Source organism: Musa acuminata, chromosome BXJ1-6, assembly GCF_036884655.1.
Source record: "Musa acuminata AAA Group cultivar baxijiao chromosome BXJ1-6, Cavendish_Baxijiao_AAA, whole genome shotgun sequence".
In the NCBI taxonomy this organism is placed as follows: domain Eukaryota; kingdom Viridiplantae; phylum Streptophyta; class Magnoliopsida; order Zingiberales; family Musaceae; genus Musa; species Musa acuminata.
The window spans coordinates 45109609-45125443 of record NC_088332.1 but is presented as its reverse complement, the minus strand read 5'-3'; the positions used below and the strand labels follow the sequence as shown (position 1 = coordinate 45125443).

General features: G+C 37.6%; 2 protein-coding genes across 3 annotated transcripts; one reads left to right on the top strand and one right to left on the bottom strand.

Moving 5' to 3' along the window:
* Nucleotides 1-233: 233 nt before the first annotated feature.
* Nucleotides 234-13467, bottom strand: LOC103990100 (CSC1-like protein HYP1). The gene is made up of 10 exons (XM_009409133.3): nucleotides 12966-13467; nucleotides 12675-12830; nucleotides 9889-9952; nucleotides 9324-9533; nucleotides 8245-8439; nucleotides 5760-6058; nucleotides 4240-4516; nucleotides 3165-3437; nucleotides 1160-1393; nucleotides 234-624 (listed from the first exon to the last, which is right to left on the bottom strand). The coding sequence occupies exons 1-10, from the start codon at nucleotides 13244-13246 to the stop codon at nucleotides 469-471; spliced, it is 2145 nt and encodes a 714-aa protein (XP_009407408.2). The 5' UTR covers nucleotides 13247-13467; the 3' UTR covers nucleotides 234-468.
* Nucleotides 13468-13915: 448 nt separating this feature from the next.
* LOC135677890 (transcription factor bHLH154-like) lies at nucleotides 13916-15797 on the top strand. 2 transcript variants are annotated; one of them, XM_065190303.1, is made up of 6 exons: nucleotides 13916-14687; nucleotides 14788-14865; nucleotides 14948-15013; nucleotides 15112-15177; nucleotides 15252-15302; nucleotides 15396-15797. In XM_065190303.1, exons 1-6 carry the CDS (start codon nucleotides 14481-14483, stop codon nucleotides 15549-15551), a joined length of 624 nt encoding a protein of 207 aa, XP_065046375.1. In that variant the 5' UTR covers nucleotides 13916-14480; the 3' UTR covers nucleotides 15552-15797. The 2 variants fall into 2 exon arrangements, with proteins under 2 accessions (XP_065046375.1, XP_065046374.1); XM_065190302.1 differs by having other exon boundaries at nucleotides 13917-14687; nucleotides 14785-14865.
* The last annotated feature ends 38 nt before the right edge of the window (nucleotides 15798-15835 follow it).

Here is a 15835-nt window from a genome sequence, read left to right as displayed (position 1 = left end):
TCTGTAAGAATTGAAATCTTGATGAATTCAATTCCATTAATGATGGACCTAAAGAACAATGATGTTAAAGATTAAGGCCTAATTGTGTACTCTTTCTTCATCATCCTCCCATTTACCACATGCTCAGAATAACTTTCTTCAAGTTCCTGAGCTGATGTGGATCAGCTAGCCCAGATTTGCAATAAAGACAACTAAAAAAAATGACCATTATTAAGATAAAACACCAGCAGCAGTAACAAGAACAACAATCTATTTGGAAAGGGGATCATATGACTTACAAACAATAGAAGGTATCAACTGAGCCAATCAGGTAATGAACACTGAAAAGTCCATATTACAACAAAAGCAAAAGGAAGATTGCAACCATTCCTAGTTTACATTTCACCTTCCTTGTCAACCAGCACCCGAAACCCTGGTGGATGACTTATAACGCGCAACAACCAGCAAGAAAGAGATCCTATCTGATTTTTAAACTTTAGAGAGCAAGGGGGAATTGTGGTCGTTCGAGTTTGTCGAGTGACGAATTGGCATCAGAGCTGGATCACGGTATGCAGTGACGAGTTTGTCGAAAAATTCTTCCATTGCTGGATCATTCTGATCTTCTCGATCTTTCTTTATCAAAGTCTAGAAGCAAACCAACCGAAAGTATCAGTCAGGTTGAGTTCTATAAATAGAAGCAGTTGCAGGTAAAAGATCTCCCATATATTCTACTTAAACAATAGCCCTATTATCTAATAAATTGCACAGGAGAGTAACAAACAATTAAGACCACAATGAGAGCAATAACCCACAAACTTCTATTACATCTTCGAACTTGAAACATCAAGTATTATCAACATATGGTCACATTTCAAAGTTAACAAGTGGTGTTGCAAGAATCTCAATCAAGGACAAAACAAGTCCATGGTACAATAACTAAAATAAGGAATACCTCACTAATTGTGCAAACTCAGTTAACTCAGCCAATCTTAACGAGCAGCAAATAAAAAGATAGGTAACTCACGAAAAGGAAAAACAATTAGCAGATTCACAAGTTGTGTAATACACAAAAAAATATTAAACAGGTGGACATTATTCTTGATCACATTGAGAGTGTCTGCATCATTCAATACAAAAACAAGTAGGGAGAAGAAATACATTTGATTTGATAGTGACACACCTCAGCTGCGAAATCATGAAAAATAGGAAGAAAGCGCTTTCGGCAATAATCATTAAAAAGAAGGGTAAGCGCTGGAAGTGGTAAAATTAAGGATGATGCAAGAGGAAGCTTCTTAAGCCCAAATATTCCAACTGCAATTATCTGCATAAGTACAAGAGAGAATATCGTGGTGTTGTGAACAATAGGCCAAAACCTTCCACCAGTGTCATACTTTGGCTGATACACATTTAGTAGCTGCATAAAATTCCAACTACAGTTAGTTCATATCACTTAAAATAATGGTGCATCAAAATCATTGTGGCCGCAGAGCTATGGTGAGTGCAACTGTAAGAAGTACGGTTCATATTAAATAAAGTGCAGAACTTAGTTCATAGCTTAGTAGAATTATTTTGAATGTACACGTACAAGTATTACATTCATATTAAGTAAAGTATAAAAAAAGGGTTCATAACTGCTGACTTGCCACTCTTGTGCCGACCTTTATTTTTTACATCATTGTTTAAAACTGGTGTAGGAAGTTCGAGAATATGTACATAATAGAATGAGAAAAGGCAAGAACCAGATAGTGAATAAGATAATTAAATAATTAGATTGTAGGTAGACTAATCATAGATTTTATTCAAAAAAATAAAACATTGGACATCCTACAAGCAGAAGAGGTACATATAATTTGAATTGAGGCATATTTAACAACTTGTTAATATTATCCAAATATCCATGTAGTGTTAATTCACTTAACCCTGAGTTTCAAACGTACAGTAAAACACACATCAAACAGAGTTTATCCTCTCAATACATGTAGCACATGCCATTTATTCTTATAGTTTTTTAACCAAATTTGCACAAAGGAGAGCTGTCACATTGTGTTACCACTAGAATACAAGAGATAGTGATATTAATCCCCACCATTATAGGTAATTTATCAGGAAAAGCACTGAAATATCCACTTCGGTTGTCCATGAATGTAATTATTGGGAACTAACCAAACATGCCAAATAACCTCAAGCAGACCAGTAACAAGTAAATATATGCCAAAAGCTGAATTTTTTTAAAAAAATTTTATGATTCTTTTAGACTCTGTTGGAGTAGAAACTCTTCCAGAATCCAGATTGAGGATTGAAGCCCAATCATGGGACAAAACATCCTCAAGATGCAAACCATCAGTCAGATTTGACAAAAACGTAAGAAGGTTTCTTCTATCTTCAACAATGAAATTTAGTTTATCAGCAGTTCATAGCTGATGGCAAATAGTTAGCACTTCGAGGCTTCTTGTCTTTGTAGTTGTCTCTATCCACTTCGATCTCTACAACGAAACCATTTGTTGTCTATATAGATCATGAACAGGTCTTAGAACTGTGTAACAGAGTAGATTATGGACGGCACCAATACATTTATAAATTATTTTGCCTAAATGGTCCTCTGCTAGTGTGATCAAAGAGTCTACAGACAACAGTATCTATGATCTGAAAGGAAAACAAAGAAATAACAAAATAACAAATTCTATGGCATGGGAAACCAAATGAAACAAAAAGAATAAGAAAAACTAAAAAAGGAATTATTTTAGTTCTTATGACTGATGGACCAAGAAGTTGCAAAATCAAGATTGTTGTGCACATGGATAAATCTCATAGTAATCTAGATTCCTAAAGTTTTCTGCTCAATGTATTCTCATTGTATTCCTGACCAAAAACAGTATCAGCAAAAAAGGACCCCCAGTCTTTAGAAGATTAGGGGAGCAACAGATGACCACATTGCTAATCACATTCAAGTGTTATTCCACAGTCCATAATGGAAAGAACTACAAACCATTAATTTGTAAAGCTAAAAGTTGGGACACTCAGCATCAAAGAGGTTGAGTTGATATTCCAAAAGAAAACACAAACAATGGCTCTACAAATGCCAGTAAATAGTACCTCTTTCTGCCAGTTAAAAACACCAAGAAACAACAAATACTGGATGCGACATAAAGGAAACAGAAAGCAAAGACGTGAAGTGTTTTACTGACCTGATTCCGGTAGATAATGTACCCAATGCAGAAGAAGACCAATATGAATGGCAGAATTAGTGGAGCTAAAAGAAAGTAAGTAAACCCAAGGAGCCCAAATAATAGAACTCTAGGTATTTCACTATAGTATGGGATAGATGGTATCTGGAACTCATCATCATTGGTCTTAGAACAACGTCTGCTTATTAGATCACCAATAAAAGCGATTGTGCGATTAAGCTCCCAAGATAAGCTAGTCCATGATGTTACCACATATGCAATGAAAAATGAAGCCTAAAAGATGAAACAATTTAGTAATTTTCATCGTCAACGAAATTTCATGATCCAACAGATTCCCATATTTGTAAGTTTCAACAAAGACTAAAACATAAAGCAAGAAGTTGTTGTAATCAGAAATACTTGTTTGAATATATTTAACCAGTAGTATTGAAAGACAACACAAGAAGTTACAATATCATAGGCATTATGCAAGTTTTCTGATAGCCATGTGTACAACCAAATAGTCCAAAGTTATGCAGCTGGATAAGCTACCTACCTACAAAATCAATGCTGTCTGATTCCATATTAGGAATCTTTATTTGGCAGGCAAAATTGTCATAGTTTAAATTTAATATATAAAATTGTAACATTCTGAACTTTAATAACAATCAAATGTTGCATTGTTGTGCAATCCTGCACACCATACCGTATGACATTGCCATTAACAGTGATTTATTGTGTATCTATCATGATGTCATCAATAGTTTGGAACCAAAAATAGAAAGTAGGGTTCTAGCATTAGTGAGGTCAAAGGTTGCATTGTGTTATGAATGAATGATCAATCACCTTTTTTTGCTAATTATTCAACCATGATGTTGCTCTAGAGGCATTTGTTTCAAGAGGCTTCTAGCACTTTAGTGAAATCATTCTCGTCCATAAAATGTGCAGAACCTTCTACCAACTCAAAATTCTACACATCATTACTTCAAATGCAATGCAAAACAATCAGGGTGAATTCTTCAACAAATGCAAGAGTACAGACTACAATTTACAACTGTTTCTTGTCAGATGTTTAACAATAGCTGGACGATCTTACCTGCGCTGGCACTGCAACAGCTAGTCTTTCAGGAATAGTTTTTGGATCAAGGAATATCTGAAATTGACTTGTAACTGATCCAGTGAGCACGTTTGCAAAGAAGAGGAACCATATCGTAAATAAGAGCATCTTATTGCAAGCACTTTTCTCAATCTCACTAATGGCAATATAGCCTTGCATGGCAGAGAAAAGCTTCATGATAGGAGGCACAAGAGATGCAACAAGATGAAGAAGAAGGCTGGGAAGATAGCCTGTTACTATTTGACTGACAACGGTTCTGCAAGCATATATATTCCCAGAAATTAGTATTCAGCGAATATATCTAAATTCAATTATACATTTCAAAAAGCATCGTACAATTAATTAATTGGTTATTCATCTCTTCATTTTAATTGTGTTATACCCACCTAAATTAGTCAAGGAGAAGAAAAAGAAAATGAACGAAGTTAAAGATGGAAGGAATCAAAATCTACTTTGATTGAAGATTTCATCTCTATAAAGAAGTTTCCCCTAACTACAGCAATGGAAGATTATCATTCACATATTCTATCAAAAGGGAAGAGTATTTGCCAAGACATATCTAGTAATTTATCTTATCCAATGAATGAAAAGATAAATGATTGATTAGCCTTGATGTAATTGCATTTATTTTGTTAATCATCTTCACTTTCTTCTTGTAACTGGGGGCATTAGTTACTTAGCGTGTGAGGCATGGTAACTGGGGCATTAGTTAGTGAATGAAAGAAGAAATTTTTTCTTCCATGATATGTGGGAGTGTGTGAGGCCATAATCTCTCCCTGATGTGAGTTCGGAGGACTGAGTGGATCCAAAAAGTTATTTATTCCTATCCTTCTCTCTTTCCCTAAATATCCAACCACCTATCTTCCGACATTGCAAAGTTCTCAAATCCTGAACTTCTAAAAGCCTAAAGTTGTTGAAGCTACCCAGTGATGGACCCTCGTAAATGAACTTTACAACCAAGTCAAGCTAGTTAAGAAGGATGGATTAATGTCTTTAACAATATTTTATCCTAATATCTATTAAAATAAATCTAATCTACATTATCATAAAGATGACTAGATGAAAATATATGCTAATCACAAATGTGATCACCGATTTTTATATGCTACATGAAGGCATTAGCTATCTAACATGCAAGACTGCAAAGCGAGGAATCTAGATTTCACGATCATGAAGGCTCCTACAGCTCCATTAAAGGATCATTGCACAAGATGGATTTTGTCAACAAATAGAGGAAACAATGAAGAAAGCAGAGTTTAAAGAAACCTATGGTACTGACAGATGGCAAAGAATACAGTAGACAGATCAATTGCCACTGAAGCTAAAAAAAAATAGTTATTAATTTCACAGACGAGAGAGAGAGAGAGAGAGAGAGATCTATTATGTTAATAGCTTCAATAGAAAATAGATAATCAATAAACAAGATAGACTGAAAAGAAATTCAGTTATTGTTTTAACAAAGAGAATAATGAGAAGTTTCTCTAACTTGAAGTACCTACATTTTCAGTATGTTCTTCAAGAAAGGCAATAATGCCTCCAACTGTTCCAAGTATGTCAAACCTTGAACAAATGCAACGACTAGAAGAAACAAAACTATCAACAGAACAGATGCTGCAACGACCACCGACTTGAAAATCCATCTTTGTGTGAATGATGTAGAGAAAAAGGGCCAGTAGACATCATGAGGTTCAGGAGCGTGTTCTGTTACCCATTCAGTGGGATTAGTAGATTGTCGGATATGAAGAGCCTTCGCAGCACCATACCGAGATCTGAAGCAAACAAAGGCAGCACGGACTTCCTAAATTTTTAAATAGAAAATGAGATTAGAACAAAAGCATCCAGTAGCATAAAGCTAATATTTAAAATCAATTCTTGTGGTGGGAGTATAATTGAATCAAATTTTGGCTTCTATTATTAGGTCATGTAAGAAAACAAGACCAGCAAAGGAATTAATTTTAGTGTAGAAAAGCTCAATTTGAAGGATCACTAAATGGGCATTTCATGAATGCCTGAAAAATGAAGAAGTCCTCATCAGAACTGGTAATAGAAGTCAAAAGATATCAGAAAAAGACCTCGTACTGGACTAGATCATTTTGATTACTTGTCAATATGTACTTGTAGGGAATAATAGGCGCACCGAGGGTCCTGCCAATGTGGCTCTGGGAAGGGTCAACGTATTTGTGGGCACACAAATTCTTTTAGGATCTTGTGCCAACTATTATCAATATCATATACAGATATGCTGTCAGATCTTAATAACAATTTGTAAAAGCAAAGCCCTATATAGGATCATAATGAGTGTTACCCAACAATTCAAGAAGATGAGAGTTGCATGAAATACATCCTGCTATCTCAGAGTTCCCAATCGAATTATTTTTCAAGATAAAGGAAAGGCAGAATACTTATCCTTAAAGTTCCTTTCAAAATTCAGCATAGTTTCTTTTGGTTTTTCAAAGTTCAACAGATCAAGCCACAGCTTTCAAAATCATAATTATTTATACATTCAAATATTTCAATCTGACCTCACAGTATGTTCACATTATCCTGTTATTTCAAAAATAAGCAACACGACCAAGAAAAAAATCACAAAAAGAAAATGTATCACTGAAACATCACATTTGATATAATAAGAAAGTTCTTTTGTTATTTACTTCAAAAAGAGTTCAAATTCCATGTATTTTATACTGGGGAAAAACAAACAAAGCTGGAAAACAATTTATGACCAAATAAACAAGTTAATTGGATGAAATGCATGAAATTGTTGATTTGATAAATCCTTGTTGCACTTTGGTTCTCATTCACATAAATCTAAATTGTTGATTGGATAAGAAAAGACAAAGGGCAACCTTTGATTAAAAGAAACTAAGAAGTTGTTGAAAGTTAACCCAAGCTTAGTACTTCTAACCTATTGTTGCTTAAATAATCCAAGGCTATTAACATCTTAAACTATCTAAACAATTGTTACTTAACCAATTTAGCATTTCTATTAACCTATCTAAACAATGTCAGGTTCACCTATTGTTGCTTAAACAATTTAGTACTTCTAACCCATTACACTATCGAAACAATATGTAAACAATATCAGCCTTGATACCTGATGGAACACAAAGTAAGTCAATGTTGGGATATCGGGTTCACCTCTAGTTTGGATCCAGGTTGAAATTGTCTGGTTGATGCTTAATATTGATTGCACTTTTTATCTTCCACACACGGATTTTGATCATTATTTTTATTGAACTAGTTGATGGTCAAAAAACACTCAATTTTGTTAAAGGAATTACCAGAACCAACTATTTTCACTAATCAACCTCTTAATCAATCACTCTGAAAGCCTCTTTGACAATTAGATTGACATCCAAGGCTCCTTTTATGACCTGTCATGTAACCTGTCCTCTATGAATATCAATTTTATGTTCAAATTCAACAAAAAATTCTAATGGGAAAATAGCAATAAATGCATGCTTGCCTGAGGTTACTAAAAGTTAACAATAGATTTTCAAATGGCAGCCATGAGGGCGGGCCTTCATACATTGCAGGGCCCATTGTGACCTAAGTCAGAACCACCACAAAAATAATAGAATATCATGAAATCTGTTTGCATGTGGGTTACAGATAAATGCATCTGAATCTAACAAGACTGCAAAATTTGGTTGCCCTTTCTACTATGAGGCAAACCATGTTTCTTGTATTGTCAAAGTACCTATAGTTATGAACTGTGAAGTCAAAAATGCTTCACTTTTATTAAGAATATAAAGTGAAAAAAAAACATCCATAAGCAGAATAGATAAAGGAATATTAAGATACACAAACTAACCAGATGCGCATCAGTCCAAGACAATCATAAGACAAAAAGAAAATGTAGCTCCTCTAGGTTTCAGCTGATCAAAGAAATATACCACCCATGCCAGGCAAGAACAAAGACAATGATAACAAGCTTCATAAGCAGTACATTGAAACCCATTGAATCAAAAACCATGGATATACCTCTCTTCCAGCAGAAATATCTGACTGCTCTAATCTGACATTCTGCTCTAAATCTTCCAATTTTTTTGCATAGTGGCCCATAAGGTCGCCGTTTTTCCTGAACAATCCTAGAAAGCCAGTGTGACTTTGGTTTTGCGAGGAACTTGGTATGGATTTTAGGTGGGTAATTCTCCTATAGAGATTCTCAGTGTCTGTCTGGACAGCAATTTATGCAATGTCATTATGACAGATATGAGTATTAGAATCAAACATATAAAACATAAGTGCGGTAGATTACATTCAATTGTAGAAGCACAAAGAAACCTTTTTAAAGTGTTTTTGTCTTAACATTCAGCAACACCAGCATCTCAGCAGGGTTATTTATTGCTGATTGGGAACCAAACATCAGAAGATATTTTACAACAGTAAAATAAAATGCATGATAAATAACCTAAAAACAACAGTAAACTATGAAATGTATACCCCATTATCTTGTGATTTTCGTGGCATTACTCCAATATAATTTGCACCAAAGTTCTTGCACTGCTCAGAAGTGCAAAAACCAGAAAATCTAGTTATTATCATATGCCCCAATAAATATATACTTAAAAAAGCATAGAGAAAATGGCCTTTTTACCACAACTAGCAAACCTCATTTTATGGCACTAAGTGCTCCCTTTCCTCCTCGTAGATAGAACTCTTTCAATTTATATTGCAAAAAACAAGAACTAAGTGAATGAATGGTTAATATTGGTTCCGCACAGACTAACTTTGGACCTTCAAGCCAAAGTTAGCATCCTTCATAAATCTCCTCTTCTCGCTTCAAATTTTTTTCATTAAAACATAATATCTCCATATTCAGGTTATTTGCAAATGGTAAACACCACTAAGATCTCATCAAGCAGACAAAGACAAGCAGGAGAAGACACATGATTCAAAATTCATAATGGTTTTTCCTAGATTACTACTTTACTATGAGCACTATCATTCTATCTGTATCATTTTTTGATATAGAGCATCTTTTCCAAAACCAAAATTTTGCAAAGAAGCAAAAAACTTGTAAATATCAGCTAGATTTAAAATTTGTTTCCTGTTCTTACAATTAGACCTCGGAGCTTGCTCGTCCGGCGAACCACGGTACTGGCCAAGTAGTCTGATGGATGATAATCCATGAAAAAAGTCTCCACAGTATCGCTTAAGGAACTCATACCATGTAAAGGGATATCACGAACAAGAATGGTGAAATGATGCGGTTGTGGTTTGGAAGAACTAAAGTGAGAAATCCTCTTATTAGAGATATATTTGTATTCCTGTAAAAGAAAAACATCATATGAGTCAATTGAGCAATCCTCTTATTTACACTCCTACAAAAGAAAATGCTACAAATAGCGAAACTAGTGAAACAATAAGCATGCTTAGTCTACACATCTCATGATGAAATTGTATCAATGACTTACTTATGGACTAGACCAAATTAACATCTTTAACAAGTTCAGATATATCAACTAATACAACCTACCAATCACAGTTAAACTTGGTGATACTTCAAGGAAATAATTAGAATAAGCACCTGAAATGGAAGAGTTGCTACAAGCAAACATAATGTTTATCATATAAAGAAATTGGGATAGGACAGTGAAATAATTCAGAGACAGCGACACTTACAGCATACAACAGATAGCACACTACTCCTGTGATGAAATATGCAGCAGAAAAATGAACCCACAACCTGCCAATAAATTCTTAAACTTCTGAATAACAATCACAGATTCAATAAACAATAAGAACAGAGACTACTGTTTCTCCTGTAATGATAGCAAAAAATGACACCATAACCTGCCAATAAATTCTTAAACTTCTGAATAACAATCACAGATTCAATAAACAATAAGAACAGAGACTACTGTTTCTCCTGTAATGATAGCAAAAATTGACACCATAACCTGCCAATAAATTCTTAAACTTCTGACAATCACAGTTTCAACAAAAAAAAAAGATTACTACTTTAGACAGATTAAATTAATATGTAACCCTTAGGCAACCAGTCTCTGTGACAAAATAAAACTAGCAACTTGATAATATTGAGCATTTTTGTTGACAAGACAAACATACAAGATAACCAACCATCCAGAGATCTCACTTGAATGGAAAGACTGCCTCAAACTGCCATGTACTGCCACTAAATTGCCAATTTAACATCCATGCAAACTCACATGGTCGAAATGATACTATGTATTAAGAAAAATTCTTAGATATCAAGAAGCTAACAAAGAATAAAACAACAAATAAGAGTTGACGTATTATATCATATACATATATTTTTTTGTGTATCTAATTTATTAATAAAAAAATTCTTCTTTCTTATTATTCTCTCTAGATAGGCCTTTTATCATTCTTGAAGTGGAGACTGCCTTGATAGCAAAGTCATATCCTATAAGCTCTCTATCTTCACAGAGCTTGCAGTTGCTAGAATTTAAATGAGCATGTGCCACTAAAAAAACACTTAGAGAAGTACTAAGTACAAGAAGGCAAAAAAGAGCTTCTAAGGGCATAGGTTCAATATCTTGTTTTAACTCAGTATGAGTATCATGTTTCTACTTTCTACTGTCTAGAAAGGCCATCCTTCTAACTAACAACATAGGGACATGGTCAAAATGAATATAAATTTCATATATGGATACAGGGATATGCAACAAATAAATATATAATGTTTAAAGACAAGTTTTCAAGTGATCATAATATTTAGGTTTACTAACTCTTTTCTGTGTTTCAGAAAAAAATCATGATTTTTATTTTTGATATTATTTTAAAGGATGAACCAAGTTCCTAATCTTCTCAAGTCTCAACTTTGAGGAAGAGGAGGAGGAGAATGAGGAAGTTATTTTCCTTTTCTCCACGCCGACCATGTTAGATGCAAAGAGAAGAGAAGAAAACCTCTCTTGTACACCTCACAAAACAAGACTCAACCATGGTTTAGAGTGGAAAAAGCAGCAAATGCAGCTGTGTCCACCCTATTATCTTTTTCTTTTGCTTCACTTTTATTTTTTCCTAGTGAAATCCAATGTCAATGCACCTGGAATCCTGATCCATACAGCATTATCATACCAGTTTGTCAGTAGGCCAAAACTCAGTGTAAACCAACATCAGCAATCATTGGTCTTTGCAGAGTAGGAATAGACCAGATTTTATGACCAAACCTCCAGTTCATGATCATAATAGATACGAGTCACATTTAAACAACCCATGAGATAACCAGATCTCAGTGGATTTCATGCACCTTAGATCCAATCCTTCTAACAGCCTCATAGTAATCAAGGAAACTTGGTAAATCATGACATGGAGTGGACATGTTTTGGACCATCAAAGAAAGAGATTGGTCAGGAAATTGATAGAATTAGCCAAAACAAAAAATAATGAATACTAAATGCAAATACTTTATTCCAGGATTTATATTATCTTCAATAGCTTATCACTTTCCGAACATATTTTCAGAGATATCTCAGTTCCTATCCAAGGAATTTTAACCATAAGAATTGTCCGTATTTGCAATCTGCACTAAGCAGGCTGCCTAGTTTCAAGAGAAACTAACTAATTTCATCATTCAAAAATCAACCAATTATTTTATTATTTTTCATCTAAGCTTGCTTGGTTCAGATTCAACCACATGTTCACTTGAAATTGGGTTTGGGTCCTCTTAAGTCTCAACTTCAAGGAGGAGGAGAACACAATTTCCTTATCACACTAATCACATGAGACATGAGGAGCAGATGAGATGAGACCACTCTCTTGTAACCTTGAACATGCAAGACACTAGAGAAGAGGTGGAGAAGAAGGAAATATTAAGAAGAACCTATTTAAGTTCAGTGGAAAAGCAGAAGTATCTGTCAATGCACGTGGAATCTTGAATCATAATGGTGCCATCATCCTAGTCTGCAGCCAGTCAAAATCAGTATAGATCAGCATTGGCAAACTTGGCCTTAGTCTAATCGAAGTTCCGGATCATGATCATATTGACAAACAATCTATCAGATTATCAGGTCTCATTTGGTTTCCTGCACGTTGAATCTGAACTTAACAATAATAATGACATGGAGTGGAGATGTTTTGAACCTTAAAGTAATAAATTGGATGGAACTAGATACAAAACGTAAAAGATTAAGTCTAATTGCTTTATTTAAGGACTCGTATTATCCTCTAGAGCATATTAGCTCTGGAATAAAATTCAGATTATATATGGGACTTAACTTCGAGTTACTTGTAAGCAACCACAGGAATAAGTGAAGATGGGACAAATTAACCGAGAAGCAATTGTTAAGGTAGTGCTAGTGTCTCCTTTTCATCAGTGTACTCATAGACGACGATCGAATCTGCATTCAACTCACGTTTGGAACATGATACTATGCAACAACAGGAAAGCAGCAATCTTTTTTCGTGCAAACAGTTTTGCTTACCAATTAGAGCTGTCTTTTACATTTGAGATGGTGAACAAATCAAGAGACTTGTTTGGAAGATCAGAAAAGTCAATATCCCGAAGATGATCTCCCAAATAATTAACGGGGAGAAGAACAAATATCCCTATGATCGCCGCGACAGAAAACACCCTCAGACTGCACCAGAATCAAAGAGAGAACAATCAAACAAGAACAAAACTGAAACAATCAAGTCCAGAAACCGTTGTATCGTCAAAACAATATCTAGAGGATATCCGGATAAGTAGGAAATAAGAAGAAAAAGGCAGCCACCTGAAGATGAAGATACGATTGAAGACGACACCGTCGAGACCGCATGAGTTAAGGAGCTCATCCTCAGACGGCTGCCACGCCCTACGTACCCAACCTGCGGAGGGAAGGAGGGTCTCGATGTTGAAGTGGCTGCGCTGGCCGGCGCGTCCCTCCGCGACGAGGCGCGGGGCGTAGACCTTGAGATTGCACGGCTGCTTCCGGAGGACGGAGTAGAGAGCAAAGAAGAAGACGCAAAGGCCAAGATTGATCCCCACCGACGTTAGCAGAGCCGAGACGATCATCTCATCACCCAAGAACGGACCTCGATTTTCTTCACTTCACTCGATTCCCTACCTCGAGCACGAAGAAACCTCCGGAAAAGGAACCCTACAGGGATTTTTGGAGAGGAGATTTGTGGGTGTGGGAGAGCCGAAAGGAAGCTTTGGGAAGAAGAGAGCGGTATCGTCCTCGTGGGCGCTACTTCACGCCACGAGGGCACGAGTTCAGCAACGACCCAGTTCCAGTCTAACTGGGGTTCGTGACTAAAGTCGCTAAGGGATCATTTCAGTCAATTAATAAGTGGGGCCTCCGCTCTTCAAGTGGGGCCCGGACTGCGATTGGATTAGGATTATCTGAGCCGCATTGGCTAAATTTTTCAACGTCGACCCGAGAAAATACCCGACCATTCCCCACGAAGGAGTACTGCGGGACCCGTTTCTGGGACCTCCATTCTCCTCGTTTAAGTCGGCAAATGTGTTTGTTTTCTGGCTGTGACGGGACGCATATGAAGAAAGGAAAACGTGGAAGTTGAGCGCTCTATGAGAGCCACGTGGACGGCGCATGTGAATGGGTAAGGGATCGTGTCGGTTGACGTCGATATTTTCCGAGCAATCAACGCATCACGTCGTATACATATATTTCGATACAGCCATTCTTCCCATCATACAGCCACCACGGTGAAGCTTTTGGGACAACGAATCATCGGCGCTTCAGCTCGACGTGTACGGGCACAATGAAGTGAAGCTCATGTACGTGTGTTTAGGAAGCGGAGAGTTGATAGCTCGGCACGTATCGACCATGAGACCCAACTCGGGTGCAAGAGAACACGAGAAGAAACAGATGGAAGAGAGCACAGCGAGTTGGAAGGTAGGGATGAGGCACGGCTTCTAGTTCTACCAGCTTTGACCGTCGGGTTTGACCAGCTCGGCTCACGCAAAGAACGGAAGAAACAAAAAGCGAGCAGAGCATGCGATGGCATGGTGAGGTGATGCCAAAAGAAGGTGCAGAAGCCAACAAAAGAAGGCCAAGGCTCGGAGCGCTCTCTCTCTCTCTCTCTCTCTCTCTCTCTCTCTCTCTCTCTTTCTACCTCCGCATACTTTCCACCACCTGCAGCTGCTCAGAGCTGCAGATCAAGCGTGTGAAAGGAAGGAAGCAAGAGAGTGAGAGGAAGAGTGCTGACTTGATGACACTTTATTTGACTGACCCTTTCTTACCTACTACTGCTGCTGCTCTCCTCCTCCCCGAGTGTTGTACACAATGGAGGAAGAGAGCTTCATGGACGTGTTGCGGACCGGAGAGGAAGAGGACTACTTGCTCTCTCGCTACTCCTCTCTCTCTCCGACAGGGATGCTTTGTTTTGGCGAGGAGGAAGACGCAGTTTCAGCACTCCGTAGGGCTCCTCGCAAAGCAAACGACTCTTCTCCACCTCCCACCACCATCGATATATCCAAATCTCCGATCAAGGTGAGCCTGTCCCTCTTCTGTAGTTAGTCCTACTCGAGTCTAAGCAATGACCCAAGTCTTTGGTGCACGGTATTGCTTCCATCGATCACCTGAGAAGAAGGTGGGAAGCAGCTGCGGTGGAAGAGGGAGGAGGCGGAGAACCGGTGTGACTGCAAGTGCTACTCCTGCCACCATCACGGTATGCTGCTTGATGAGTCATTACCCATCAAATTAATACAGCTTTGTGAAATGAAGCAATAAATAAATGCATGTGAGAGCAGGCGAGGAAGGAGAAGGTGGGGGAAAGAATCATGGCCCTGCAGCGGCTGGTCTCCCCCTTCGGCAAGGTAACGGTGATGGATGTCCTCCATCTCCTCTTCGTTTAATGGGCCGTCAAAGTCAAAATTCGGGATCTAATTTGACTTTGACTCTCTGCATTGGGCAGTCTGATACGGCCTCCGTTCTGCATGAAGCTCTGGAATACATCCGATTCCTGCACGAACAAGTGCAGGTGGGTGTGTGATCTCCTCTCCAATTAATCGATGGATTCTTATCTCATGATGATTAATCGGGGTTCATTTGCAGGTTCTGAGCTCTCCTTACCTGCGAAGCCTGCCATCCTCCGCTGACTTGCATGTATGATACTAACAACAGGCACCATCTCTTATGTTAATGAATGAGGTTAGTACGCTAAATGGTTGTTTATATGTGGTGGTGGTGGTGGCGAAGGACGGGAGAGGGAGCGCAGACCTGAGGAGCCGGGGGCTGTGCCTGGTTCCGGTCGCGTGCACGGAGGACGTGACGAGAAGCAACGGCGCCGATCTCTGGTCCCCCGCCACGGGAAGTGGCAGCAGAGGCTCCTCCTCCTCTTCCTCCAAGCACTAAGCGGCAGCCTTTTGCGTCTTGAGCGGCTCTCCTGATATGTTTTGATTGATCCTTAGGCTGACAGTAGCAGCAGAAAAGGTTGTGTTTCTGTAACAGAGGTTAAGTAGCAGATAAGAAGCGTAAAAGGAGTTGCCGAGGAAAAAGGAAGTCATGCAATACATCGATGTTCTGTTGAGATGTCAGTGAATTCAAATATCAGAAACATATCTTTCGAATGAGTACTTGAATGTCTACATCTTGTTTTCACTCCAATTCAAACAAAACGATGATAAAATATCTCCAAT

Bases quoted from the DNA above. Each gene is read 5' to 3' on its own strand.
- LOC135677890 (XM_065190302.1), top strand. From the start codon at position 14,481: ATGGAGGAAGAGAGCTTCATGGACGTGTTGCGGACCGGAGAGGAAGAG. The intron at 14,688-14,784 runs GTGAGCCTGTCC...TCACCTGAGAAG, and splicing joins TATCCAAATCTCCGATCAAG to AAGGTGGGAAGCAGCTGCGG. The intron at 15,303-15,395 runs GTATGATACTAA...GTGGTGGCGAAG, and splicing joins CATCCTCCGCTGACTTGCAT to GACGGGAGAGGGAGCGCAGA.
- LOC103990100 (XM_009409133.3), bottom strand. From the start codon at position 13,246: ATGATCGTCTCGGCTCTGCTAACGTCGGTGGGGATCAATCTTGGCCTT. The intron at 4,517-5,759 runs GTAGGTACTTCA...ATATGCTTGCAG, and splicing joins TTGAAGAACATACTGAAAAT to AACCGTTGTCAGTCAAATAG. The intron at 3,438-4,239 runs GTAAGATCGTCC...TTCATCTTTTAG, and splicing joins CTGTTGCAGTGCCAGCGCAG to GCTTCATTTTTCATTGCATA.